The sequence below is a fragment of the Eumetopias jubatus genome, unplaced genomic scaffold (assembly GCF_037043125.1).
Source record: "Eumetopias jubatus isolate StellerSeaLion01/CBP00866 unplaced genomic scaffold, mEumJub1_p1.0 scaffold_7, whole genome shotgun sequence".
Taxonomy (NCBI): domain Eukaryota; kingdom Metazoa; phylum Chordata; class Mammalia; order Carnivora; family Otariidae; genus Eumetopias; species Eumetopias jubatus.
Genome location: NW_028274813.1, coordinates 72,013,084 through 72,038,584, shown reverse-complemented (window position 1 = coordinate 72,038,584; position 25,501 = coordinate 72,013,084). Strand labels below are relative to the sequence as shown.

Here is a 25,501-nt window from a genome sequence, read left to right as displayed (position 1 = left end):
GCAAGCGATTCTTCTCAAACACAAAACTGATGACCTCATTTCCCTGCTCACCGCCTTTCAATGATTTCTCACTGCCTTCGAACTAAAGTCTCTATTCTTTAAGATACTTGACGAGGTCTCGGTGTCTCTCCAGCTTCTCTCCGCACCTTCCCTTCCTCAAACTGTTCTGCAGGAGGATGGCAACTCCTCTGTGCTCTCTCTTGCCTCTGGACTTTCGTCCTTGCTATTCCCTTGTTTGGAGCACTCCTGGCCTCCTCTCCCCTTCTGGGTAACGCCCCCCCACCTTTCAGGTACCAGTTTAAGCACCACTCTCTGAGAAGCCTTTCCAGACCACCAGAGTAGGTCAGCCACCCCTGCGGTCTGCTGCCGCAGCGCCTTACACCCCCCCATCATCACCCCATGGCAGTTCAGTTCACTGTCTACTTAACTGCCTGGCTTCCTGATTAGATAATAAAACCTCTAATCAGCACCTAACCTGATCAACAGTGTACCCACAGCACCTAACACAGTACCTGACACCTAGGAAGTAATTAGTATTTGCTGTATGACTGAACAGAAAGCCGTTTTTAATTCACAATCCATTCATCAGGCACAAAGTTTGTATGCAAGTGTGTGTGGGTGCATGTGCATGAGTGTGTACACCTGCGCACGCGCGCGTGCACACACACACACACACACACACACACACACACACACACACACCCCTTCCTCCAAATACAGCTTGGCTGACAGGACTAAGAAACAGCTACAAAGCCCCATATACTGCTGGGTCACACAGTGGGACAGCAGCTGCCAGTGAGACATGGGAACTCTTTAAGCTTTAATTTCTTCATGTGTAAGATGGGAATAATAAAATCTGCCTTACATAATTCAATAAACAATAGCTATTATATCCGTATTCCAATTCCAAATAAGAATGGAGCGGTGCTCTGCTCAGAAGACGCAAGCCCATGACCGAAACTGCCCACCAGGGGGCAGTCGGATCCTGGACTGGTCCTGTGGGGCGGCCACTGCAGAGCCAGACCAGCAGCCAGGGCGAAGCAGAAGGTGCAACCAGGGCTGCTTCCCCAGGGCTTTGCGTGAAACCAGAAACAAAACCAATTCCGAGACTGGGGCATATGTCAAGAAGGCCTCATGTTTCTTAGACCCATCCTCCTCCTCTTCTCAGCCCAGGCGCCCCGAGGCACTATTTATGCTTAGAAATAAGCATTTTCTGGCTTGCCATTCACGGGGAGCCGGGGAAGTCCCCCTTCTAGGTAAGTCTTTTTACCCCACCACAGCTGCCAGCTTCCACTTCCGTTGGGGACTGTGGTAAGAAGAGAGACAGATTTGCTTTCTCAGACTGCAGAGGACATCTTGTTAATCTGGGAAGCCCCATGGCCACCCATCCCTGGGACATGGGGAGTGGCAGATGCCAGAGTTCTTCTTGGTTATAGATTTCATTCATCCTTTTCCACCTTGATTTCAATGAATGAGTTCAAGTCAGGACAGCAGGTTTTGTGGGGTTGGTCAAAGGATGGGGAGACAGGTCCATTCTCATCACCTCCCTCGTCTTCCTCTTCTTGGAAATTAGGATTATAAAGTTCTGGTGGAAGGAGCTGGGCCTCAGCAGAAGGTAATCGGTCTGAGGGAGGCCCATACACACGGTTGGCTTTAGTGCCATGCTTAGAGTTGGCATCCAGGTGGTAGCAGAGCTCCGTGAGGCGCTGGGCCCGGAACCGGGGAGGCCGGGCCACCCAGACACCTGGCTCATTAAGACTGTCCTCTTCATCTGACATCAGCTCTTCTGTCACATCCTTCCACAGGCGTTGGTCCTCAGGTCCAAAATGCCTCATGATGCTGGATCGGTTGGCAAAAAGCTAAGGTAGGGACCCAGGGCAGAGACAGGAAGAGAAACAAACTATGCATTAGATTTGGGGAGAAGGTTCTCATAGGAAGAAGGCTGTGTAAAATTTGTGTCTGAGACAACCGTGCCCCCAGGTCATCTTAGAACCGGCTCCCCCTCCTCCTCCTCTATCTGCCAACATTCCTGGCTCTCAGCCCTGTTCTCAGATGCCATGTCCACTGGCCCTTCCCACTGGAGCTTAGTAGGGTTTAGTGTTTAGCATCTTGAAAGGAAGGCCTAGAAACCTACCCGGTATCTGCGACTTCGAAGCTTCTTCTCCTCTTTTTCCTTCAGGCCTTTAAAGGGGTTCAGGGAGTTGCGGTACTCACGCCTCTTAGTGAGAAAGTAGGCTACACAGGCTCCTGAGGAGGGAAAAGGGAGGGGGCAGAGAGCAGGTGCTCAGCCCTTTTTTTCTGCCCTAACAGTACTGGCTGGGAGGTGAGCATCACTCTAGATGGTAGGCTTTCTCACAGACCCATCAGCATCTATTTACTCCTCTTTGGTTTGGCTCTCTCTGCTCACCTCCCTGTCCAGACTGACTCCCCCCATATCTCCCACTGGCACACAACAAGTCCGAGCTTCTGTAGCTCCCTCCCTGGACCCAGGCTCCATTAAACCCACTCCCATTTTACTCTGCTGGTAGTGGATTACCAGCGCTTTTTCAGCAGGAGCTTTCTTAATGCTTCAGGGTTAGCTATGGGCAAATAATAGAAGAGTAAGGAAAGTAGAAAACCCAGGATGTAATATTTAGGGACAAAAGGGCAGGCCTGGATTCTGACTTCCTTTTCCTAACACCCTAGATTCAGGCCCTGCGGAAACATCATGCCTGCTGGAGTTAGCCCTTTCCTTCTCCCATTTTCATTTCAAGCGGGATAGGGGAATTAAAAAAAAAAAAAAGGCAATTAGAAACAATCCTGGGGCGCCTGGGTGGCTCAGTTGGTTGAGCGATTTCTGCTCAGGTCATGATCTCAGGGTCTTGAGATTGAGTCCCGAGTCAGCTCTACGCTCAGCAGGGAGTTTGCTTGAGATTTTCTCTCTCCCTCTACCCCTGCCCTCACTTACACTTTCTCTCTTTCTCTAAAATAAATAAATAAATCTTAAAAAAAAAAAAGAAGGGGTGCTTGGGTGGCTCAGTCGGTTGACCTTCTGACTTGATTTCAGCTTGGGTCATGCTCTTGGGGTCCTGGGATCAAGCCGTGTTGGGCTCCGTGCTCAGCGCGGAGTCTGTGTGGGATTCTCTCCCTCCCCCCACCCCAACCCCTGCTCAATCTCGAAAGAAGAAAGAAAGAAAGAAAGAAAAAGGAAGGAAGGAAGGAAGGAAGGAAGGAAAGAAGGAAGGAAGGAAGGAAGGAAGGAAGGAAGGAAGGAAGGAAGGAAGGAAGAGAGAGAAAGAAAGAAAGAAAGAAAGAAAGAAAGAAAGAAAGAAAAGAAAGAAAGAGAAAAGAAAAGAAAAAAAGAAAAACAATCCTGCGAAGATGTGAGAATAGCCAAAAAAACATTTTAAGTCCACTATTTTCAAAACCACCTAAATCATCTCCATTATGCCTCTTCTCTGACCAAGAACAGTGAGCGGAAAAAGAATGAGATGGGAGTTAATTCCGTTTTTCTCACCTTTCAGCTCCTTATCAGTGTAATTGTGGGGACTGGTCACCAGCTCCTGCTTGAGCTTTTCCAGAAGGAACTTCACCACTGAAATATTCCAAGAGGACTTGATGCTGCCGCAAAGAAGATCGTGAACAAGGCAGTCAGCATTTTAAAAGCCATACAGAGATTCCTGGCACGAATCAACTTTGTGGCAAACTCCCCCGTGGCCAAGGACAGGAGGCAAGGGACAATGGTGAGGGCAAAGCCTTAGCCTCATTGTTGTATTGGAGAAGCCCTGTGCTTCCCTCTCATTGGCAGAGTACCTTGTGATTCTTTTCCCTCAAGAGGATCATACCTTTCAGACCCATTGAATCTCTTGTCATTGGTGATGTGGTTATGCACATTGTGGACCAATTTCTAGGGGAAAAAAACAAAAACAGATTCAAGCCGGGAGTGGATATGATGACACCCTCCTCTGTTCCCTAAGCACTGTCCCTATGGGGTTCTCTGCCTGAATCCTTCCCATAGTCTGGGCACCATTTCTGTGCATGCCCCTTCTGAGCCAGACAGCTTATCCAAGTCAGTTTTTCGAATGCCCTCCCTTTTGTGGTCCCTTTCATTTAATTTGTATGGAGACTCCAGGATCATCCCTGGTCTTACCTCTTTTTCTGGGGAATATGATCACTAGGGCAGAAGGTCTCAGACATTTTCACAAACATACTCCTTCCTAATAGCCAGGAGAGAGCAAATATACACCAGGACTACTGCAAGTGGACATTTCTTGAGGGCCCCTACTCTTTACAATATATCTGTATTTCTTTTAATCTAAAAATGTCTTCTTGTAATGAGCACTGGCTGTTATATGCAACTGATGAGTCACTGAATGCTACCTCTGAAACTAACACTACACTATATGTTAATTAATTGAATTTAAATAAAATAAAATAAAATAAATGTCTTCTTAATCTCCTAGTAAAATTGATGACCCAGGAAAATGCCCTAAGTATATTCCTTTGCACATTACCACAAATCTCAAGGGTACACGCGGCATGGTCTGAAAAACACAAATCTAAAATAACAGAAATGTGAAACGCAAAGGACCTTGGAGACGCTATCACCCAACCTCCTTTTCACATCATTCAACAGGCTTTCAGGTTTGCTCACATACCTTTAAGAATGGGTTCTCACTACTCTTTCTCGAGTCAGCTTTTTTACTGTTGCTTGTTAAAAAGTGTTGCCTTAGACTCCAAAATCTGCCCAGTTTTGCCCCTAACAGCACCGAAAATCTTTGAAGACTCTCATGTACTCTCTAAGTCTTCTATCCAGTCTAAATATCCCCAAGTCCTTCAACCATTCCTTATGACACAATTTCCAGACAGATGCCCCTTGAAACCATCAGGTTCCCTGGCTTGCCAGTGTCCCTTGGACAACCTGGCAGTGGGAACCGAATCTAATGCATGAGTGGAGACCTGGCCAAAGGGAGCATTACTTCGCCGAGTGGCACTCTACACTTCCAGGAATGAAAGAAACCCAAGATGGTATTACCTTTCTTAGAAACCCCACCCCTATTCCTAAGGTCACAGTTTTCATTCCTAGTGAGCTTATAGTCAACTCAAGTTCATTTTTCATGTGGATTACTATCTCTGCCATTCTGCAACTGTTTTGTTTTTTTAAACTTTGATGCAGAATTCTACATTTCTTCCGATTAAATTTAGTTCCGGTGTTTCTGATGGTGTTTTCATCCCAAGCTCCCTCAGTGGGTGGAAATTCTGTCCCAAACCGATGGACTCATATCCTGATCTCAGGACTTCAGCTTCAATTGAGAAATCCCCAATTTACCCTTCTGCCTCTATGACTGACTGACCTTATCAGTTTAGGAGAGTACTGTCACCTTTTTATGGTTAGGGTCTCCACTCTATAAAAAGGACTGTTAATGAAATTAGCTTCATATTTGATATCGTTATTTTACCTCTTAGAAGTCCCAATTTAAGGAATCACAAGGGATGGGTGAATGCTTCAGAAAGAATTTGAAAGTGTTGCCAAAAAAAAAAAAAAAAAGAAGAAGAAGAAAAAGAAAGGAAGGAAGGAAGAAAGAAAGAAAAAAAAAAGGAGTTGCACCGCTTCCAATTCAAGTGGCTTGGAAGAAATCAGCTGATAAAAATCAAACCAGGCTTGAAGTGGAAAGGGAAAATACTCTAAGACAATAATAAGTGTTAAGACTGTAAAGGCTGCTGGCTCACCCACCTCCTCAGTGAGCTAAAAATAAATACATTTCCCCAAGGGGTGGCTGGGATCAGCCGCATTCCAAGAAATCAGTGGTTCCCCTTTCCGGATTCCCAGCAGCAATCCACAGCGGCCTGAGCAGATTGGAGGGATGCCTCTCTGATTCCTTCCCAGAGCTAAAGGCTGGAAGACTGAAGGCCTGCAGCTAACCGTCTCCCTCGAAACCACAGTCTGGCACAAGAACATCTGAAACCTTCCTCTGTGATGGGCAGCAAAATTCCCTGACCGGTCCTCCAGAGCCCTTTCAAGCAACTGCAACAGAGAGCAGGAGGGGTGAGCCCACTGTCCTCCTGTAAGGTCCTCCGTTCCACCAGGCTCTCCAAAGGGCAGGCAGCAGCCAGGCCTCAACCCCAGACCTCTCGCTGGAGGCCGTAGGCAGAACAGGGAGTGGTCAAAAGTCCCGTTTTTATGCAAATCGTAATTATCACACATTTATTAATCATTTAAACGTTATGAAGTTTTGGGAAATCCCTTGCAGTGCATTTCTAAGTATATGCCTCCATTTCTGTCACTGGCAGTGAGAGTGGCCCTCTTGGGCCAGAAGTTTCTGACAGAAAAACTAAATCCATTCCATTTTGATAAGTGAACATAACCAAAATTTAAAATGAAGGTTAGAAACCAGTTGATTCTGATTATGAATGGTGTCTTCCTTTCCCAGGGAAGGAAAGAACCCCTCGATGTAAAAACAAATCAAGTGAAAGGGAGGGTAAGAGTCAGGAGCCCTTAGAAAAGGGGAAAAAGAAGCAAGAAGTAATGAAAGAAGAATCTCCGGTGAAGATGAAGGAGGTACGCACGGTACCCGGCAGGCTTCAACCTTTACTAAGACTGTGACAAGAGGAAAAGGGCTAGACTGTGACGAGATTTCGGGTGGGTGTGAATGGTGAGCTCTCTTCCTATCCAGAACTCTCCAGTGACTCTATCAGCCATGAGCCAGAGAAGGGAAATGCCTTACAGTCCATATGAATAGGATCTAGCCAAAGAACACCCCGACGGTTATCAGAAAGATGTTTGGGGACACAGAGGTGATCCAAAGGACTATGGTCACCCTAGAGCAGGGTTTCTCAACCCTGGCACGATGGACGTTTTAGGTCGAATCATTGTGGGCAGCTGCCCTGTGCACTGGAGGATGTTTAGGGATGCTCCTGAGGCTCCAAGCCACTCCAAGTTTCAGGCAGAACTGGTTCAGCCCAGTACCTTCCCTGCCAAGAGCTCTTAGAATCCCTAGGCTCGCCAAACCTTTATAACTGAGCTGAGTGTCTAGGGGCCCTCTGCGCCTCTGGAGATTGGGACTACCTCAGCACACCTTGGCCATTCTGCCAAGGGGCCCCTTGCTGCTTACCCTGAACACTGGTCATCTGCAGGCTACCTCAGTGCTACCCTTCAGTGGTCAGTCTGATCAATCCCTTAAAGATCTTCCCATCAGGACTATTAGCTCACGGGGAGGAGATATGATATAATTCTCTTCCCTTTAAACAGAAGATTTCAATCTATTTGGAAAAGCCTTTAAAAAGTTCCCCAGTTAGCAGGGGATCTGCCTATCCCTAGAGCTATGGACCAATCTCTCTCCTTCTTGCCCCTCCCATTCCAGTAGGATTCAGGACACCATTCATTCAATATGGGACGTTTTTAAAATCAACCCACACTTCACTCTTCACTTCTCTCTCCAGACTGAAGAAAAATGTATAGAATTGAGCTCACTCACGGAGAGTACCAGATCCCGCTTGCGCCTGGAGTTCTTCTGCCCACTCCCTCTGGTCCTGCATGGGGAAGCGGTAAACCCTAGAGAGTGTCTCAGCTCCCCTGTTCCCCCGGGGCCTGACTCTTCCAAGGCACCATCCAGCACAGCAGCAGCACTGAGCATGTCCTCAGGGCGGGGTGGTGGCAGCTTGCTTCCATTTTCTGGCCCTGTCTCTGAGGTTGCCCGCTGGATAGCCAGTTGTGTGGCTGGTGAGAGCTGCTTGGCATAAGCAGGGACCAGCACCCGCTGTACTGCACCCTCAGAGGCCACATAATCATCCACCAGCTAAGAACATAAAAAAGAATAGCCTATTAGCCATCCAGGCTTAGGGGAACCTGGTCAACCATCATTCTTTGGCCAAGGATAGTGAACAGAGAGTAGAAAGCAGGGGGAATCCAGCGCAGTCTTAATGGTCAATAGCTTGTTTCTCCGGGACTCCTATGGGAGTGTTGGCAAATATTTCTTGGATATACAGGGCCTCTCGGGTTGAATTGTTACCCATAGGACTGATTACAAGGACAAGGCTTGTTTTGACGCTCTATTTGTGAGGAATCATCTGTGATTTGCTCTTGGGTATAAGAACAGTAGCCAGGCAAATATTTTGTCTAAAAGGGATTGGGGGAGGAAGTGATGGTAAGAAAGGAACACCACGCAAGAGAAGGAACAAGAAAATAAAATGGTAACAACAAACAGGAGAAAAATGGAAGCAAAGAAGGGAGATATAAAGTCAGAAATTTCTAGAGAGGCTGGCACCAACTGCCCCACCCCCCACCCCATTCCCTTCGCAGGACCTGTCTGTGCCCTCACCTTGATCCTGCCCTGGCCGCATCCGACTGTCACTGTCCTGACATCCACTTGCTGCCTGTGCCCTCACTCAAGGACATACAGGGCAGGGAAAGGAAGGAGGGAGGAAGGAGACAGAGAGGGAAGAAAGGAGGGGGGATTTCTGCAGCCAAGAAAACAAAACAGGGAAAGTGGGGGGGAAAAAAAAACACAGAAAGAAGCGGGGGAGGAGGCTGAGATTTATAGACCTGTGAGCTGCTTTCTATGCTGTGAAATCTAATTCCATCCTGTCGGCTTGGAAGGCTTCCCTGCCTGACAGAACCAAAGCTCAGGGCATCACCTGGCCTGGTACCTGGTACCCCCCGCCTCCTCCCACCTCCCCGCAGCCCCACACCCTCCCCCCCCCAACCCCCAGAGTCCTGGCTGGGCAGAGTGGGGCAAGCAGCAGTGGCCACCACCTAGCCTTCAGGGAGCAGTGACCAGCTGCAGCATGACACTGGAGGGGGACAGGGGGCTTCTACATTCATTTCTCAGATCTAGCAGATGGGCTGGGAGTTTCCTCCCTCCCATCTCCCCTATGTGTTCTGCTCCTTTTCTCTTTCCTGGGTGTCTGGGCCTTGTTGTGCCTGTGAAGGGAGGAGGAAAGTGGGGGAGGGGGAGCATGGGGGAGGAGAGCTGACAGACCTCCCACTGTCTCTCAAGTGGTGACACATCTGTTACTTTCCCATCTCTATGATCTCCCTAGTTGCTCCATCTCCTTTTTGTACTTCCATGTGCCACGCTCTGCAGTTTTTACTCCACTCAGCCAGGGTTTTCCTGCTCAGATGGCCCTGAGCAGTAAAGAAACTGAAATAGCACAGTGTACTTCTGTGTCTTTTCCTGCTCACAAAATAGGCGCGCTTGCTTCCCTCCTTCTCCCTACGTGTCTCTCTTCCCAGGAACTCCCAGCCGTCAGTCCACTTCTTGTCCTCACGTTTTTCCCTTCCCTCTACCTCCTTCCCACCTTCCCTCACGTTCTCTTGCGCGCGTGAAGTCTCTTTCCATTTAGAGTCGCCTTTCCTCTATGCTCTCAAACTTTTCCTCCTTCCTCAACCCTCGTCTCCACCTGCCTCCTTCCCTCCCTACACCTGTCTTTCCGTTCCCTTTGGCCTCCAGCTCTCTCCTTCCTTCCGTCTCCTCCCTCCCCGCCCCTCCCTCTGTCCCTCTCCGGCTCTCCCTCTCTCTTCACCTCTGCCTCTCTGCCCCCCACATTCCCAGTCTCTCTGTACTGAATTCCTCTTGGCAAGCGGAGGGCCCGTGATAAAATATGAATGAGCCGTCTGTGCACGGCAGGCCAGCCCCCGGAGCAGCGGAGCCACCTGTGGACGGGAAGGTGGCACGCAGAGCTCCTGGGGCGGGGGAGGAGGGGGGACCACGGCCGGCACCCCGCACACCAGACCCGAGCTCCTGCCACCGAGGCTGCGGTTCAGGGGAAAGCGGGCGAGGGCTGCCTATCCCTGCCGGCAAAGGACGCCTGGTGCAGTCCTGTTTCCGCACAAGGAACACCAAAAAGCAAGGCTGAAGGCTGGAAAGGAACCAGAGGGAGGGAGAAGGAAAGGGAACAGGCCCAGAAAAGCCCTCGTAGCCACCCCACAGCACTCGCGTCCTGCTCTGCGGCCATACTCACGGGATTGAGCAGCGGGGCCGCCTCGCCGGCCGCCAGGGCACACCCCGGGAGCCGCGCGTCTCTCTGCGCCGCCGGGAAGCCCAAGGGCCCGGGCCCCACGGCCGAGGCGGCTCCCACCTGCCACAGCTCCTCAATCACCACCTGCATGCCGCTGCCCACGCTGTCACACTCCTCTTCCCCCGCGGCTGCCGCCTTGCAGGCCTCCCCGGGGCTCTCCTTGAGAGGCCCCGGCTCCTCGGGCAGGGAGCCGTGCGCCTGGCCGTCCCCGTCTTCATCCGGGGCCGAGGCTTTCCCTTGCCTCAGCTCACCCACCTCCTCTTGGAGACGTTTGAGCAATTCGTTGTTGGCCCGGGCGAGCCCCAGAGCGGCCTCGGCCAGGCCCACGGCCTTCTCCACCCGCTGGTAGATAATGTGCAGGAGCTGCTCTGAACTCTGAACGGCCAGGCCATGTCCGGTCACCGTGATGGGGGTGCTGGTAGGAGGGTTCCCGCCCTGGGAGCCCGTGCTGCTCGCACTGGTCTCGCTCTTGCAGGCGCAGCAGCAGCATCTGGTTTCGCTGCCACCCGGAGGGGAGAAGAGGATGGTGGCGCTGAAGGACATGGCTGATGGCCACAGGAACAACTGGGCTCACACTGCCGGACCGTTCGGAAAGGTGTCCCCAGTCGGCCCGACTCCAGGCGGGTAGGAAGCACTGGCCTCTTTGGATTCACTTCCCTGTGTCATGGAGGGCAACCAGAGGAGCCTGGGCACCAGGCGGTGGGCTGTGTGAAGGAGTAGGCAAGCCGTGCAGGAGCACACCGTCCATGGCTGCCTGGCCTGGGCCTGCAGAGGAGAGATGCCCTCTTCTATCTGCCGATCTCGTGCTCTCCCAGGGTGCTGGGTGTCCCACTCACCCCTGACCCAGAGGGTGGTGCCTACACAGGCCTTCCTGCTGAAGACAGCGTCAGGGGGTAGAAGGCATTCTTCCTGCACCCAAGCATGGAACCCCCCGCCACTCCAACCTGAGGAACAGAGCGGGGGGACTCAAAAGGACCCACAAGCATCTGGAAAGATGAGAAGATTAAGGAAGAAAATGCAGATCTGTCTTTGCCTCCTCACTATCTTTGCGGTAATAACAGTCATTGCCTTTTGTCTCCTTGACATCATTCCTTAAGGAGTTCAGAACACTTCCCGCAGGTTATCTCAACCGCACAGAAGCTCTAGGAAACACATATTACCCCAGGTCCACAGAAGAGACATGCAAGACGAATTATAGATCTTTTTCAAGGTCAGAGGGAGATGGCGGAATCCAGTTATTGCTACTTTCAATCTAGTGTTTATTTTTTTAACTGATAACCACTTTTTGTTGACATAAAGAATCACGATTCTACCCTCCCTATAATTTTCTTACAGATGCATTCAGAGTAAGACTCCTAAGTAAGGAATATGCCAACAGCCCTCAACATGTCGCCAACCTCACACTATTACATCACTGACGCTTTGGGGGTGGGGCAGGGAAAGGAAGGGGAAAGCTGGATCAGAGAATCAAGCTGCGGTGACCCTGGCCGCACAGCCCCCTGGCTCTCACAGTTGTGCATCTGGGCGTCCAGCCTTTGAAGAGGAATCCAGCTGTTCTGAATCCTACAGAAATCACCTCTGAGGCCCCTCATCTCCACTTCTCAAACTCCTTGAGGGAGGGGCAAAGCTCAAAAGGCATGTTTAAATAGCTCAGTGCTGCCACTTTGCCCACATGACTAGCCCCATTAAAGAGGAAATCAGAATATTGATGATAAACCAAACTGCCTCACTTTTGAATCACTGTAGGTAAGCAACTAAACTACTCTAGAAGGAAAAGAAAAAAGGTAAGGGAGGGTTGGATTGTAAGACTGAGAACAGTCCAAGGAGCTTCATGTTGTTTTGCTAAATACTTGATTATAGAAAAAAGAATCCTCTGCCTGAAGCCCCCTAAGTGACAGAAACTTAAGTATGTTTAGAGTTTCCACAAGAGATACATTTCCATCTTACCCTGTAAATTATATCATAACATCACAATTAAAAAAGGTGGGTAAGAGAATTTTCTATATTGAGATTTGGGGGCTTTTTTTGAATCATTAATCTCATTTCAGAAACAGGTAATATCAATGCCTCTGTGGTACTAAAACGTAAATTTGACAATGCATTTTAATTACATTTGGTTATAACAAAACAAAACAAAACAACAAAAAAACGTTTTCTGTGCCAGGTATTCACTTATAAGAACTTCACTCAAATCCATTTGCTGCTTCTCTGTCATTAGAATCACTGGAAGGCACAGCTTAACCTAAAACTAAAGGTTAGAGGAAAGTACTAAGCAAGTCCTGTGTCAGTTTATGGATGAATCATTTATATATCCTTTCCCTTCCTAAATAAGGGCCTTCACTGTCCTTGCAGGGTTTTTAGCCAACGTCATGCAAGGAGTTTAATCTGAACCGCGGCTATTGTGAGAAAAAGACAGTTATGTAGTAGAAGATAAGATACAAATGGTTGCCAGTTGGGTTCAGTATTTGTAAAATCAGAAACTAAGATGCATCAGGTTGGCACACTGGGAGGGTACCCCTTCTGGTACCAAAATGACAATGGCTACGTTCTTGCCCCCAACACTTACTCTTTCTTGCAAGAGGCCTTAACCCCTGCCAGTGCTGTGCCTGCCTCGAGCCCTTCCTTCCCCCTTGAATGGTCATTCCCAGGTCATCATTCCAAAATAGCACTGAACTGGAAATTTAAAAATATATATGTATAGCATGGAGCACTGGGTGTTATGCACAAACGATGAATCATGGAACACTACATCAAAAACTAATGATGTAATGTATGGTGATTAACGTAACAATAAAAAATTTAAAAAAATGTGTGTGTGTGTGTGTGTGTGTGTTTCTCATCCTGCTGCACTACTTAACAGCTGTGTGAACTTGGAAAAATGATTCCCTTTCCTGAGCCCCAGTGCTCTTCTCTCTGCCCACTTGGAGTATTTTTGTGATGATTATACATACATAATGTATGTAAGGCACCTACAGAGTGCTGGCATGTGGTCAGTGCTCCACAAATAGCAGCTGGATATTATGATTATTCCTGAAATATTTTGTATTCCCATCCTGGACCCCCATCCTGATTTCCCAATCTTGAAAAAAATGCAATGGCTTAAAATGGAACTTGGTGGACTTCCCCCTTAAATTTAATACAAATTTCTTTTTTTTAAAAAGATTTTATTTATTTGAGAGAAAGAGAATGAGAGATAGCACGAGAGGGAAGAGGGTCAGAGGGAGAAGCAGACTCCCTGCTGAGCAGGGAGCCCGATGTGGGGCTCGATCCCGGGACTCCAGGATCATGACCTGAGCCGAAGGCAGTCGCTTAACCAACTGAGCCACCCAGGCGCCCCCAAATTTCTAAGAAACAATAAATTCAAGTCTACAAAGAGGCATGTATACATATAAAACTTCCCTGATATACATTAGTAAAGTTATTGAGAAAACAGAGTATTTGCAGGGGCGCCTGGGTGGCTCAGTCGCTAAGTGTCTGCCTTCTTTGGCTCAGGTCATGATCCCAGGGTCATGGGATCGAGCCCTGCATCAGGCTCCCTGCTCTGTGGGAAGCCTGCTTCTCCCTCTCCCACTCCCCCTGCTTGTGTTCCCTCTCTCGCTGTGTCTCTCTCTGTCATATAAATTAAATCTTTAAAACAAAACAAAAGAACCAGAGTATTTGCAATTTATTACTCTCATGAACTGGCTTTAGACTGGGGATAATATACAACTCTGCTAGCTTTTAATGATAAATATATTTTCATATTTGTGTTGACATAAAAAAATCATGATTCGGGGCGCCTGAATGGCTCAGTCAGTTAAGAGTCTGACTCTTGAATTTGGTTCAGGTCATGATCTCAGGGTTCGAGATTGAGCCCTACATCGGGCTCTGTGCTGGATGTGGAGCCTGCTTAAGATGATCTCTCTACCTCTCCCTTTGCCCCTCCCCCACCCTAAATCATGATTCTACCATCTCTGTAATTTTGTTCCTCGATTTCTTTCTGCTTTTCTACTTTGTGTATTAACCTAACTATGTCTGGGTGCCTGGGTAGCTCAGTCTGTTAAGCATCTGCCTTTGGTTCAGGTCATGATTTCAGGGTCCTGGGATCAAACCCTGAGTGGGGCCCCCTGCTCAGCAAGGAATCTGTTTCTCCCTCTTCTCTGCCCCCTCCCCTGCTCGTGCTCTCTCTCACACACACTCTCTCTCTCAAATAAATAAATAAAATCTTTTTAAAAAACCCTATGTCCATTTTATTTATTTATTTATTTTTTAAGATTTTTTTTTAAATTTATTTGACAGGGACAGAGACAGAGAGAGGGGGAACACAAGCAGCGGGAGTGGGAGAGGGAGAAGCAGGCTTCCTGCTGAGCAGGGAGCCCGATGTGGGGCTCTATCCCAGGACCCTGGGATCATGACCTGAGCTGAAGGCAGACACTCAACGACTGAGCCACCCAGGCGCCCCCATTTTATTTATTTTTAATTATTATTATTTTTTTGAGGGGGGGAGGGGCAGAGAGAGAGAGAGAAAATCTTAAGCAGCCTCCATGCCCAGCACAGAGCCTGACTCGGGCCTCAATCTCACAACACTGAGATCATGACCTGAGCTGAAATCAACAGTCAGACGCTTAACTGACTGAGCCACTCAGGTGCCTCTAACTATGTCCATTTTAGAATGTCACATTCAGAGCAACAATTAGTTGTTTTTTTCTTTAATTGACCTGTCTATATAAATCTGGTACAGTGCAGTGTAGCACAATGGGTATTCAAATAACTCTTATTTGGTTTCTGTGGACATTCCTGCTGACTTAATTGTACTGGCTGCTATATCCACTTAAGCTCTAAGACACTGAAATGAAAGGACAAGGAAAGAAAGGAGAGTCAGCAGGTAATAAAGGAATCTTTTACATTATAATATTTACTAACCAGATAACTTAAATGCTGGATAAGTTGGATTAAAAATAAAACAAAGCACAAATTTTATTAGCTACATACATCCCCACTAGAGAAAAAAAAAACAAGTTGAAAAAAAGTTTCTAAAAATTATCTGTATGCAAGGCCATGGAAGGATGAGTCACCAAAATGGATTGCCACCACTAAGTACTCAAATGAAGGGAAGACAAAGTCCCTACATGCAAGGAGCTTACAGCATACGTGAGAATGGAATGTTTAAGGAACAAAGCAAAATACAAGTGCCTAAAAATATGGTGCAGACAAAAATTCTTGAGGAGATAGTTTAAAATAATGGAAAGATCAACAGAACGAAATCATATGAGAAAGGGAAGAAAAACCTCCAACTGAGCTTTGAGCAATGTACAGAAGGAATTGGTAGGGTAGAAAGAAGACGTGAGAGATGAAAGGAAAAACAAACATTACAGGAATTTACAAGGTGCATGTGCGAGGTCAGAGCAAAGGTATGGAAAGCTGACATAGGACTTTGAAAACCATGTTAAGGAAACTTCTAGTGTAGGGGTCAGCAAATCTTTTCCTTTACATGAAGGACCAGACAGTAAGTAATTTTGGCTTTGCAAGTCATGTGGTTGCTGTCACAACTATTCAACTCTGCCATTGTAGCACAAAGCAGCCACGGACAATACATAAACATGACAATACATAAGGAGCACAACTGTGTTCCAATAAAACTTTATTTATGGACACAGAAATGTCATCAGATATTATATTTAACACTTACATTAAGAAATATAAAAGCCAGTCTTAGGTTACGGGCCATACAAAAACAGATGGCAGGCCAGCCAGCCTATGGGCTGCAATTTGCTGACCCTTGTCTTAGATACCTAAAGTGGAAGAGTTAAGAGATTATTAGCAGACTCGTCGATCCTGAAGTGAATTGAGAATGAGGGTTGTGGATATGAAGTTTCAACATTCTGAAGGAAGACCTGATAATATTTCTTTACTTAATAAATATGGGGGACAGAAATATTGGCTAAGATTTATCAACCTGAGGGTCAGCAGGTGGTTCCATCGACAGAATGACAGAAATGAGAAAGTTGAGGTGGCTCAGTTGGTTGGGCGCCCGACTCTTGGTTTCGGCTCAGGTCATGATCTCATGGGTTGTGGGATTGCCCCCACATCGGGTTCTGTGCTCAGTGGGGAACTCGCCTGAGATTCTCTCCCTCTCCCCCTCCTGCCCACCCCCTGCTGACATATGCACATGTGCACACACACTCTCTCTCAAATAAATAAGCCTTAAAAAAAAAAAAAAAGGAAATGAGGACATTGAGAGGAGGCACCACCATGTTAGGGAAGATGTGTATGTATATATGTATTTTTTTTTAAAGATTTTATTTATTTATTTATTTGACAGAGAGAGACACAGCGAGAGAGGGAATACAAGCAGGGGGAGTGGGAGAGGGAGAAGCAGGCCTCCCGCAGAGCAGGGAGCCTGATGTAGGGCTTGATCCCAGGACCCCAGGACCACGACCTGAGCCAAAGGCAGACGCTTAACGACTAAGCCACCCAGGCGCCCCTATTTATTATTTCTTAGGGAGCTCTATGCCCAACTTGGGGCTTGAACTCACCACCCCGAGATCAAGAGTCACATGCTCTACCAACTGAGCCAGCCAGGCACCCCCGATGTGTATTTACTTAACAAGTTAAATTTCCAAACTGATAGCAACATCTTTTTTTTTTTTTTTTAAGATTTATTTATGGGCGCCTGGGTGGCTCAGTTGGTTGGGCGACTACCTTTGGCTCAGGTCATGATCCTGGAGTCCCCGAATCTAGTCCCACAACGGGCTCCCTGCTCAGCGGGGAGTCTGCTTCTCCCTCTGGCCCTCTTCACTCCGTGCTATCTCTCATTCTCACTCTCTCAAATAAATAAATTTAAAAATCTTTATTATTTTATATATATAAATATATATAAATATATTTATATATATATAATCTATACTATTTATTTATTTGAAAGAGCGAGAATGAGAGTACATGAGAGGGAGGAGGGTTAGAGGGAGAAGCAGGCTCCTCGCTGAGCAGGGAGCCCGATGCAGGACTCGATCCCGGGACTCCAAGATCATGACCTGAGCCGAAGGCAGTCGCTTAACCAACTGAGCCACCCAGGTACCCGATAGCAAAATCTTTAAATGGATGTCCTGATAGCAACTGACTAGGACCGAAAGAAAAAAAAAAAAAAAACCCAGAGGAAGGTCAGAGCTGCAATGCAGATTTAGAATCTTTAGCAGGAGGGTTGTAGTTGAACCTGAGAGAGTGAATGCACTCTCCAAGGAGTAAGGATAAAGTGTGAAATGCAAAGGCCAAGGACAGCGCTTAAAGCCAATCTGTGCAAGAGGCTTCATTAAAAGAGAAGAATGGTCAGTGAGGTGGGAGAAAAAGAGTGTTATGAAAGCCAAAGTAGAAAGAATTTCAAGAATGTGGATCTAATCAACTGTGACAGGTGCAGCAGAATGGCTAAAAAAGATGAAAATTAAGGAGATACATTTTATTTGTCTGTGATGGTCATTGGTCATGACCAGAGAGGTAATTTTTCAGTGAAAGTAATACTATGCAGTAGATGAAAAAGGAATTGATGGAGAGAAAATGCAAACAAGACATGAAGTCAAGTCTTCTAGAGTTTAGTTATGAAAGGAAGGAAATAACAAGGAAGTCAGAAGAGGCTCTAGAGCTTTACTACACTTACAAAAGCAGAAGGAAAAAGGTCAGTGATTTCTGTGACATTAGCCACAGCAACATTTTTCTAGATATATCTCCTGAGGCAAGGGAAACAAAAGCAAAAATAAACTATTAGGGAGCGCCTAAGTGGCTCAGTCAGTTAAGCGTCCGACTCTTATTTTGGCTCAGGTCATGATCTCAGGGTCATGAGATTGAACCCTTCTTCAGGCTTTGCACTGGGCATAGAGCCTGCTTAAAATTCTCTTTTCCTTTGCCACTCCCTGCTCCCCCTCTCTAAAAAACAAACAAACAACAACAAAACTATTGGGACTACATCAAAACAAAAAAGTTCTGTACAGCATAGGAAAGAGTCAACAAAACTAAGACAACCTACTGAATGAGAGAAGATATTTGCAAATAACATATCCAATAAAGGTATCCAAAATATAAAGAACTTATACAACTCAACACACACACACACAAAAATCCAATTTAAATATGGGCAGAAGACATGAAGAGACATTTCTCCAAAGAAGATGGCCATACGGATGACCAACAGACACATGAAAAGATGTTCAACATCACTCATCATCAGGGAAATGCAAATCAAAACCACAATGAGCTATCACCTCACACCTCTCAGAATGGCTAAAATCAAAAACACAAGAAACAACAAGTATTGGTGAGGATGTGGAGAAAAAGAAACCCTGTGCACTGTTGTTCAGAATGCAAATTGGTGCAGCTACTCTGGAAAACCGTATGGAGGTTCCTCAAAAAATTAAAAATAGAACTACCAAGGGTACCTGGCTGGCTCACTCAGTAGAGCATGTGACTTGATCTCAGTGTCATGAGTTCAAGCCCTAGGCTGGGTGTGCAGCCTACTTAAAAAAAAAAAAAAAAAGAACAAGACTTGAAAGAAAGAAAGAAGGCTGTGAAAAAGTAAAGGATGAAGATATTACAAAAGAATTTAAGTTTTCTTCTAGGAAGGATCCTCCCAATGTGAGAAGGAAGGAATGGTAACTTTTCCCTGAAACTGCAGAGAAGAAAAACTGAATACAGGGCAAAGATTCATTGAGGTGGAGATAGGAAGACAAAGAGATATACTATTGAGACTCTCTTTTTACTTAGAGGCAGATTTTCCTCAGTATGAATAAACCAGATTGATAACAGAACTTTATTATAAACAGTGCTGCATTATCTGTTGTTACAACCTATTAAATCCTTTTCTAACGCTCCCAAACTAACATAATTAATTATTCTTGCTTTTTTCCAGCACTGGCTTACGGTTCTAGAGCCCATTTAACCCTGCCAACATTATTAGGGTGCATAAACTTTATTCTGATATCTTTATTTTACTTCTCAAAATGTATAACTTTAATTCAATAACCCATGAAGCAATCCATGGAATGTTTGGCAAAGCAATGGTTAACTGAAGTAAATTATCTGGGCAGTATATAAACCATCATTATTAAACATTTTAATACAGTCAACTTTGGCAATTTCAGATTGCTAACTTATTTTCAAGCCAAGAATTCATATTTTCATTCCAGAAAGGAAAAAAAAAAAGGAATAAACTAAGGTTGACCGCCACAGAATAATATACAGGCCATTTGCAAAATGCTATCAACTTTTAGAATTGACTGTTAAGAAAAAGATCCCTAGGGCGCCTGGGTGGCTCAGATGGTTAAACGTCTGCCTTCGACTCAGGTCATGATCCCAGGGTCCTGGGATCGAGTCCCGCATCGAGTCCCGCATCGGGCTCCCTGCTCCTTGGGAGCCTGCTTCTCCCTCTGCTTCTCTCTCTCTCTCTCTCTCTCTCCCCCTCTGTCTCTCATGAATAAATAAATAAAATCTTTAAAAAAAAAAAAAAAGAAAGAAAAAGATCCCTAATCTTTTGATGAGTTGCCAACACAAAGTGACAGGAGCTGTCAAACTTAACTTCGCATAAAATATATATTTGGGGTTCATTCAGTGTTGGTCTAATTTTAACACATGTGAAAGGGGCCCGGAAAATGTACTTTTCGGTAATTTTGGTATTTTCTTCATAAATATTTAGATAAAGGGGTGCCTGGATGGTTCAGTCGTTAAGTGTCTGCCTTTGGCTCAGGTCATGATCCCAGGGTCCTCGGATTGAGCCCCACATCGGGCTCCCTGCTCAGCCGGAAGCCTGCTTCTCCCTCTCCCACTGCTTGTATTCCCTCTCTCGCTGTGTCTCTCTCTGTCAAATAAATAAATAAAATCTTTTAAAAAAATAATAAATATTTAGATAAAAAAGAAAGAAAAGTCATCTTCTTCAGACAGTTCAGGGTGAGACTGTCCATAATCTTAACTACGCCTTTCCTCCCAAATCACATGTATTTGTGTTAGAACTAAATATATCATCCTCTTGGCAGCTCCCTTGCTTTCAACCCATTCTGAGTTTAGAATTTTCTGCATGACTGAGTTCACCTCCAAACTATGAAAAATAAAAATTTCCTTACTATTTAATAGATGTGTATGATATGGTATCACTCTGATGATATATGTCTTTGTAATGGGCCCTTGACTCATTCAGGGTCACGCTAGCAATGGACTTCCTTAAATGTGATTACTGAAAGCACAGCAATTCATACCATAATTTTCATTTTAAGAAATAGAGAGAGGAAAATGGCCACTTAAAGCTCGAGCCGTGCTGGTCAGCCCTGCTCCTCCACTTGGAGGTGCAATATGGCTCACCTGTTTCCATCAAGAAAGAGCCCCTTCATCACACCAGAGCAAGTAAGCAAATACCAGAAACTATTATTTTCCTACATTTTGAAAGATCGACCCATCTACGACTCTGCAGAGAGAATCTAAGACCTCATTTTCAGGGGTTAAAAAAAGAGAGAGATGTAGACCTAAGGGGAGAATGAGATCCCCCAAAAAAGACCTCCACTAATCCGAAGATTCCAAGTATACTTGTATAGTGGTTTAAGAGTTTTTAGCCCAGTGTAGCCGTCTTTTTAATTTACATTTGTTAAAATGCAACTTGCTAAGATTGGTTTAAGATTTTCATAGAAATGTACCTGACATAAAGGACAAGTCCTGCATTTCTGGATCAACTGAAAAAAATGAAAAGCTAGCTCCTAAAGCTACATCATTTGCCCTGAGCCCTCGGTAAATGTTAATTGATTAAATACTAGTCAGAGATAACAAGGTGGGCACCAGAGACGGCAGAACCATTTCCGACACTGGGAGAACAGAGCTTGAGCACTGCCCTCGGGTCAGGCCGCACGGGTCAGGGCGATTCGCCCCTGAGCCCCACTGCAGAGAGTGCCCTGGGGGTTCCGGGGGAAAGGGGCGTAGCGGCAAACAGCCCCGTGGCCCGAGGCGCGGTCGGGGATCTCGCTGGGTCACCGTGGGTAGACTCCGTGGCCACAAAAGCTCTGCGGACTTGGGCTGAGAGCCGCCGGGAACTTCCCGCTGCGGTCCGGCTCTGGCAGCCCTACAGGTGCTCCGTCCCGGGTGTTCCACCGCGTGTGCCTGGCGCCGCCGCTCCAGCTGACTCAGCGGCGCCTACACGAGCGCGTAGCCTTGCGAGGGAAACAGCGGCGCCGGCCCGTGTACCCAGCCAGCGCGCGCACGCGGGGAGGCACCGCCCCGCCTGTCCTCTGGCTCCCGGTGATTGGCGATTGGACGACGGGGGAGCAGGGCAAGGGACATTATTGGCTGCAATCCACAATCACTCAACGAGCCAGGGAGGGGAGGGGCCACTTCAGGGAGGGACACGACTGCGAGACTTTTTCAAGGCCGTCAGGCGCCATCTTTAGCTTATTTTGTTTTGTTTGCTCGGGTTTGTTCTTTGTTGCTTACAAAGCTGCGTGTACACGATTATAAATTCAGTGCCACAAATAGGTCTCATACATTTGGTGGTGGAAGGCTTATAATTTCTGTCGGCCTTGCTTACAGGTCTTTCAGATACCACTAGCAAAGTGGCAGTTCCCCTTAGTTCAAAGTTTACATCTCTAGGAGCCCCGCGATTCCCAAAGTCAACCGAGTTTAGCTGTGCTTTGGTAGGAAGACAAAGCCAACGATATGTTCGTGGGACTCAAAGCAAGAACACTGGACATGAGCCTAGGTTCCTAGGAAAAATCAAATAGCTTAGCAAGTCAGAGGCTTGGGTTGTGTACCTCTCTGGGACGAGCTCTCTCTCCCGAGAAGCTGAAGAGGGATGACCTGCAGTGATGTGGAAAAGAATTAGAACAAAACTCCATTAAAAATTCCCAGCGCTGCGGCCATCACAAAGTCATTGGAATCTGACTAGATTTCAAAGATATGCATGCAGGTCTAAACTTGTGGAATGATCCACATTTGAGACAGTATTTATTAAGTACTGATCTGACTTGCACTGTCAGGAAATAAAAATACACCCAGTTCAGGTAAGAAGCCCAGAGAGCCCACAGAGGGCCACTTTCATTATAATGAATTTCAAGACCTGGACAAATAATTTTAAAGCTGTTGTTGAAGCGTCCTAAATACTACTTGAAACTGAGTAGGGCGCTGGCTGAGGAATGGAAATGTAGTACCATCATCCTACAGAGGCTTTGTTGTAATTAAATTTGAAGTCTATAGTAGATCCTTTTTTATATCCTGGTTGCTACTTCACTGGTGACATTCCAGTTTCTCCCTCATCACCCCATACACTTCCTATGCTTTCACTCCAATCTGTGAAAACAGATAAGAATATATTTTCCATATGACTCCTAATAGGAGACAGTGGTTCAGTAACAGAATGAAGTGAGACTATGGCTCACATAACAGGAGGCTTTGCTCTGAGCCTGATTTGTCCTCTGATTCTTTTACCCTTGTCTCTTGACTCTTAGACCTGGGGAGAAGGCTACTCAATCCAAAAATGCAACACGATAACCACAATGCATTTCTTATCCCCCTCCTATGTATTATTTGCCTTTGCCTCCTCTTCGCCCCTCCCCCATCACAACCACCATGAACGGTTTTTGAGAATTGGACTTGACTGGATTATTTTCCTGACACTTTGCCAGCTGTGGAGCTTTTCGAACAAATCCCAACCTATAAACGACCATTTTGTCAAAAAGCCAAAAGAGAACTTCCCTTCTGAACACACCAACCAAACCACACATGAAGGCCAAAATATACACAGCTGTACATTTAAGAACGTGAGACAATAAAAAGCAAAACCACTTAAGGCAAAACAGTCACTAAAGAAGGCTTTGAACCACAGATTCAATAGATTGCCTACTTACTCTCATTTGCCACATGGACTATATACTCCCTGGCAATTATTTAATTATTCACTAATCTGATACTTTTTTTTAAAAGAGTAGAAAAATACAGTAAATGCACATAAAATGAAAAGTGCCTAAGTATGCTAAGCATAGGATTTCTTCTAAGCTCTAATTTGCACACGAAATCCTGTTTGGATCACATTTGGGAACAGAACAGAAAAAAAAAATCACATCCTAATAAGGGCTACTTTGCACACATAAAATCAAAGGTAATCTCTTTTGAAAACAAAATCTGATATGGCACATATACACATACTGTACATATACACAAAGCACAAATCCCCAAGATAAATCTTTATGAAATCATTTGCTTCAAAACACACACAAACGCACACACACAATGTCTTCATGAAAATGTAAGACACATTTGTAAGAAGGGCTTTGCCCCCCTCCCCAGGGAGATGAGTGTCTCAATTATAATATCCAAATATTTTTAACCTATTGGCCTTGGACAATTGCCACATTAAAGCCACTTGGTTTTGGTTCTGGGGGAGGGTGTGTAAAACGCACGCAAACAGCTTTGTGAGGGAGTCTCAATTCTCCGCTTCTTTCGACGTTGCCCTTGACGTTGCTCGTGGCAGAAATTTACATTATCCCTTCACCCCGCCTTAAAAAAAAAAAAAAAAACTATACTCCCCAAGCGGCTAAATTTTTTAAATACCTCGACCATAAAAATTTACCAGTTCTTAAAATGTGATAACAAAAAGAAAAAAAAAATCTCAATAAATTTGGCTGGAAATAGTTGTACACGGCCATCCGGCTTCTCAACTTCTTGGTATATTTAAAACCTTGACCAGGAAAAAAGAAAGAGGAAGAGAGACAGAAAAAGAAATGGGGGAAAGCGCAAATTTCCCTTAGCAACAGTTTCCTCACCCCAGCACTGCCACAGATCTCTATTTTTAAAAATTTTGAAAACACACACAAGATTAAGGAGGGAAAAAAAATGGAAAAAGGATACCCGAAGGTCGTATGGCTCTTTGTATTCGTGTGTGTGCAAAAAGGAGGACTCGCGGCGCCCGAGCCGGCAAGCCCCGCCCCTCCCCGGACGCCCTCCCGGATTGGCCGCCGGCGGCCGCGGGGCGCCCCTCCCGCAAGCACACGCGCCGCGCCCGCGGCCGGGTCCCCAGGGGGCCCCTGAGGGCCCCCCGACCCCCGATCCCCTCCCAGCTGGACCGTGGCGGTCGGCTCGCATCTCTCCCCTTCCCCACCTCTCTCGCTTTCCTTTCACTTTCTCACCCTCCTCACCCTTTCCCGTCGTCCTTTCTCAGTCAAACGAGGCCCTCGGCATCGATTACCAGTAACAGTTCAGTGAGCGAGCTCCTTCTGACAATTTGCTAAACTTGGTTAGCTAGCTAGTCAGTAAAATTCCAGACTGGAATTAGGCATCAAGGACTTGGTGCGTCGGCCTGAGCTCATGATTTCCAGGTAGAACGTATCTGGGTCGTGTCTGTTGCTTGACACTCCCACCTTTACATGAACGCACATTTCAGGCAAGGTGGAGGACAAAATAGACTTTCGGCGTTGCTTTTGCTCAGCCTGAGCCTCCAGTTTTTCTCTACCTGGCTTTAAAATAACATTCCCAGGAACCTAAAATGGCTCCCCTTTCCCTCCTGTGTGAGGACTTGATGGCCTGTACTTGAATGTTAAACCACCCATAATCTGGTCCCACACCCTGGTTTGTTCTTGGTTCCCACTGCCCTCACCTTTTAAGCCCCGAATTATTCCTTTGCTCAAGTGCTCCTGTCTGCTTGGAATAATGCCTGTTTCGTCTTCTCTGACTAGTCAGTTTTTACCCATTCTTCTTCAGCTTTATCAGTCAGCACAGACCATTTCCTTCTTTCCTATCAGCATGAACTTCAGGCTTTCTCGGGTTAGCGGGTTAGCGGCACTTAACTCTAACTTGATTGTTTCACATACTTTAGTGATTTCACACTAGTAAGCTGTTTGAGATCAGAGATCATATCTTAAACTTCTTTTTCCATTCAGGAACTGGTTGTTGTTGTTTAATTCTTACTTCAGCAGCTGGCATAATTGTAGACATTTGGTAAGCGCTGGGAAAAAATCATTTATAATTAAATGAGTGAATTTTTTTCTAGCTAAGACACAAATTTTGAAACTCAGATCCCACAACCAGAATGTGCCTTCTATAGTAACGGTTCATGAGCACTTACTGTGCAAGAGTTGTTCTGAACACTTCACAAATATTAATTTATTTAATCTCCTCAGTAGTGGGGAGGTACTATGTTTTTCCCCATTTTATAATGTATTTTTCTCTCTCTCTTTATTTTAAGTAGGCTCCACCCCCAACATGGGGCTTGAACTCATGACCCTGAGTTTATTTTATTTTATTTTTTTTAAAGATTTTATTTATTTGACAGAAAGAGAGAGAGATAGCAAGGGCAGGAACACAAGCAGGGGGAGTGGGAGAGGGAGAAGCAGGCTTCCCGCTGAGCAGGGAGCCCGATGTGGGGCTGGATCCCAGGACCCTGGGACCATGACCTGAGCCGAAGGCAGATGCTTAACAACTGAGCCACCCAGGTGCCCCATAACCCTGATTTAAAAGTTGCATGCTTTACACACTGAGCCAGCCAGGCACACCTATCCCCATTTTTTATTTGAGA

The 25,501-nt window shown here is 46.1% G+C and overlaps 1 protein-coding gene across 3 annotated transcripts; it reads right to left on the bottom strand.

Moving 5' to 3' along the window:
• Positions 1-803: 803 nt before the first annotated feature.
• Positions 804-23,891, bottom strand: CUNH14orf93 (chromosome unknown C14orf93 homolog). Of its 3 annotated transcripts, none has more exons than XM_028114864.1 (7): positions 23,839-23,891; positions 9,940-10,982; positions 7,455-7,775; positions 3,825-3,886; positions 3,497-3,600; positions 2,135-2,247; positions 804-1,859 (listed from the first exon to the last, which is right to left on the bottom strand). In XM_028114864.1, the coding sequence occupies exons 2-7, from the start codon at positions 10,537-10,539 to the stop codon at positions 1,440-1,442; spliced, it is 1,620 nt and encodes a 539-aa protein (XP_027970665.1). In that variant the 5' UTR covers positions 10,540-10,982; positions 23,839-23,891; the 3' UTR covers positions 804-1,439. The 3 variants fall into 3 exon arrangements, with proteins under 3 accessions (XP_027970665.1, XP_027970666.1, XP_027970667.1); XM_028114865.2 differs by having other exon boundaries at positions 9,940-10,761; positions 23,839-23,881; XM_028114866.1 differs by lacking the exon at positions 7,455-7,775.
• Positions 23,892-25,501: the final 1,610 nt, after the last annotated feature.

What these genes read in the sequence shown, in the direction of transcription:
- CUNH14orf93 (XM_028114864.1), bottom strand. Translation starts at nt 10,539, where the DNA reads ATGTCCTTCAGCGCCACCATCCTCTTCTCCCCTCCGGGTGGCAGCGAA. An exon ending in AGATTCAATGGGTCTGAAAG is followed by an intron (nt 3,601 to 3,824) that starts GTATGATCCTCT and finishes TCTTTGCGGCAG; the next exon opens with CATCAAGTCCTCTTGGAATA. An exon ending in TTCGAAGTCGCAGATACCGG is followed by an intron (nt 1,860 to 2,134) that starts GTAGGTTTCTAG and finishes TCCCTACCTTAG; the next exon opens with CTTTTTGCCAACCGATCCAG.